General features: G+C 38.4%; 1 protein-coding gene across 1 annotated transcript; it reads left to right on the forward strand.

Moving 5' to 3' along the window:
* Window positions 1-354: 354 nt before the first annotated feature.
* On the forward strand, window positions 355-3,236 carry LOC104090757 (F-box protein SKIP14-like). The gene is made up of 2 exons (XM_009595930.4): window positions 355-1,665; window positions 2,479-3,236. The coding sequence occupies exons 1-2, from the start codon at window positions 745-747 to the stop codon at window positions 3,007-3,009; spliced, it is 1,452 nt and encodes a 483-aa protein (XP_009594225.1). The 5' UTR covers window positions 355-744; the 3' UTR covers window positions 3,010-3,236.
* The last annotated feature ends 290 nt before the right edge of the window (window positions 3,237-3,526 follow it).

Genomic DNA, 3,526 nt, shown 5'->3' on the forward strand with positions numbered 1-3,526 from the left:
TACGAATTAGTCACCGGACACGTGTCGGTATGGTTTTTGAGTCTCCCAATTGATACACAATTAACAATTCCCCCAAAAATTCCCTTACCCTCAGCCCCCAATTTCCCTAAACCAGGTACCTTTAGATTTTTCATCTCTTTTTCTTTTCTACTCCTAGCTATTTCTTCCTATTTTCCTATTTCGCTCCTCTTTGAGCTCGATCGGCAGATTCCCAAACGAGGTGCTCATATTTAATTTCAATTCCGCCGAGTTTTCTACCCTAATCGGCAATTGGAATCTCGTTCCATCTTCTTTTCTCTGTCGATTGTGTTCTCTGGTGAGCAAATTAGGGTTTGTTTTGTACGCTGATTCATTTTTTTTTTTTTTTTTTTGTATCGTTACGATTTATTCTCTTTCCACATTCTTTTGAAAACCCTAGCTTGTTAGGTTTTCCTATTCTGCCAAATATTCATTGATTCTTATTATTTTGTATAGTAAAATTATCGAAAAATTAAGGTGTCGTTTCACTGATTGATTCTACTGTATTATTCGGATTCTCTTAGGGTTCCTTACAAGAAGCTCTGTGAGATTTTAGGTGCGTTGTTTTTAGTTTACCATCCTAAATTGAGGGTTTTCTTGTTGAATCTAATAAACTTCGCATCACAGTATTGCACACCAAAAAAGAGTGAAAAGAAAAAAAAACCAGAAAAAGAGAAAAGAGAGGGTCTTCCTTTTAGCTGTCTTTAGAGTTAATTTGAACCATAAATGGCGTTAAATTTTTCGCATCGGCCCATATTTCCGGCGCATATATCTGAGGATAATTTGATATCGCCCATGAGAATTGTTAATGGGTATCTAGTGGAGGGTGTTCCAGAGAAGAAAGTGGAGAATTTTGCTCGGTCCCGAGAGGGATTTGATTATGATTATGGGGGGAAAAGAGTAGAGAAGAGTGATTTGTCGGAGTCGGTAGGGGAGGATATCGTTGACCGTCTCCCTGCTGATCCATTTGGGATGGATATAAGCACCACTATCACAGCCATTACAGGATGGCTTGAGGATTTGGAGGTTGATTATGGAGGATGTAGGAGAAACCATGTTGGTCCAAGTAATGAGGACTATGGTTTGTTTGCGGGTTTGAATTTTATCTGGAGTGATGCTATGAGGTTCCAATCATTCCCTAGTTGTCACGTTCGGTCTGATGACAAAATGAATAAAGGTGATCCGGTGAATTGGTTTGTTGGGGAGAGAGATATGAGGGACGCCTTGGCCCATGTTGGTCTTGGCTCAGCTTGCAATGTGGGGGACACTGCAGGCTTCAATAATGTAGGTTCAGGCAGTTTTCTGCCGCAGACGATGGCAGGAACAGATGGTTCGACGTCCTGCTCTGCTGAAGATGAAGGTGCCCCTCATGAGGCTTTATCTTTTGCTCTTGGTTACCTTGGAGTGAAGGATCTTTTGACTGTAGAAAGTGTTTGTAGGTCCTTGCGACTTACTGTAAAAAATGATCCTTTGTTGTGGAGGAGCATTCATATTGAAAAACCATTGAATGAGATCAGTGACGATGTCCTCTTGCAATTGACTAGCAGGGCTCAAGGTAACTTACAGTGCTTGAGTTTGTTAGAGTGCACCCGCATCACGGATGACGGTTTGAGGAGGGTACTTGACTCTAATCCACTTTTGACAAAGGTCAGTTGTTCAATTCATTTTACTTTATTGTCTCTTAAGAGATATATTTGTTTGTGGTGCTCGCCATAATGGTATTTTTATTGTATGCTTGTTGATATTAACATTTTGCTCTTTAGCACATTCCAATGACCCCTTGCTTTTGTTTCCTGAGCAATAGAAGTTGCATTTTTATGCCATTTATTCCTGGTATTTTGTGTGGAAGACTCAAAAGTTTGGTCAGAAATGGCATAAATTGCTTATTGATGCCTGTCACAATGCAGCCTGACAATCACTTAGAGCTAATATGTACTTCCTAAATGCACTCTTATTGATAGCACATTGATCACTTGCATGTTTGCGTATGTGATACAATATATGATTCACACTTGTTTTGTTTAATGACCACAATCTCAGTTTGGATGTAGTTCTGTCACCATTATTGCCTTATTTTAAATTGTAAGCAGAATCTGAACTTCTGATTGTCATTGTATTGTTTGCATTGCCTAACTTAGAGGAGTTAAAGCAGGTTTCAGCGGTTTTAGCTTTTATTTGTAGTAGTTTGAATTGCTTATGGAAATGTTAATCTTTATTTGATGCGCTTTTTTTTCCTGTTGGGTTGCTGGCAGGCTGTTTGGTTCTGTCCTTTTCTCATTTTCGTTATTGGCTGCCTTGTGCTAAATACTCTTGCAAGATATACCTGTTGAGAGCAGGATCAGTACCCTTTTGCTACTAATAGTTTTTGTTCTCTCTTTTTTGGATAAGGTCCCTTTTGCTACTAATAGTATGTGCTTGAATGTACAATGGTGTACTTAATCTTGTTTTTACTTCATGCAGCTATTTGTTCCTGCATGTACAAGACTAAGTATTGAGGGCGTTGTAAATATGTTGAAGTCCTTTAACTCTAAAAGAGGTAAAATGGGTATAAAGCACCTGAGAATTGGCGGCCTTTATGGAGTGACTCATGAACATGTTGAAGAACTCAGGTTTCTGCTAGGTGCAGATTGCCAGACGCAGCAAAATAATGTTTACAAACCCCATTTCTTTTCTCGGAGGAATATTTATCGTTTATCTGATGACAATCGGGCTATTGATGTTCAAATATGCCCTAGATGTGGAAAAATGAGAATGGTCTATGATTGTCCTGCAGAGGGTTGTCAAGTGAAAGATCAAGCTACTCAAGAATGTAGGGCCTGCTCACTTTGTATCTTACGCTGCAGTCAGTGTGGCAGATGTATAAATAACACTGAATATGAGGAAACTTTTTGTTTGGAATTGCTTTGCTCTGATTGCTTTAGGCAGCCTTTGAAGTGCGAAGATGAGCAGGAGGGAGGAGGGGCTGGTTCCTGTGACGGAGAGCAAATTTAAAGTTTGACCGCTGAGGATTAGATCTATGTGCTATCTACGTGTTTAAACCGCTGAGGAGTAAATCTATGTGCTATCTACTTGTTTAATTGGGCTTTTTCTGAGAAAGAATATTAAGCAGCCAATTGACTGCTATCAGTTTGTGTAAGACTTGCCGAACCAGTTGAACTGGTATGTTTGTTGGACTGTTTTCAGCAAAATAACATACTTCACTCATTGTTTAAATTTCACTTGAATGTTTAGTGCTTTGGATGAAGTGAACAGTAGTTCTGCTTCAAAGAGAATTTTCTGGAGACTTGTTCGAAATTCTTTAATTTTTTAAAGAATATCCTTTAACTTAATACTAGATGCATTTGCGGGTGAAATTCAAAAATAGCCAGATTTACAAGTGGTAATTGAAAAATAATCACAATTTCAAAAGTAATAGAAATTTAGCCACTTTTCATGTAAAGATAAATGTGAACGAAAATATTGTTCAAAATCCGAAAAATATTCCAGCATAATATATTGAAGTTTGAAT

This window comes from Nicotiana tomentosiformis, chromosome 4, assembly GCF_000390325.3.
Source record: "Nicotiana tomentosiformis chromosome 4, ASM39032v3, whole genome shotgun sequence".
Taxonomy (NCBI): domain Eukaryota; kingdom Viridiplantae; phylum Streptophyta; class Magnoliopsida; order Solanales; family Solanaceae; genus Nicotiana; species Nicotiana tomentosiformis.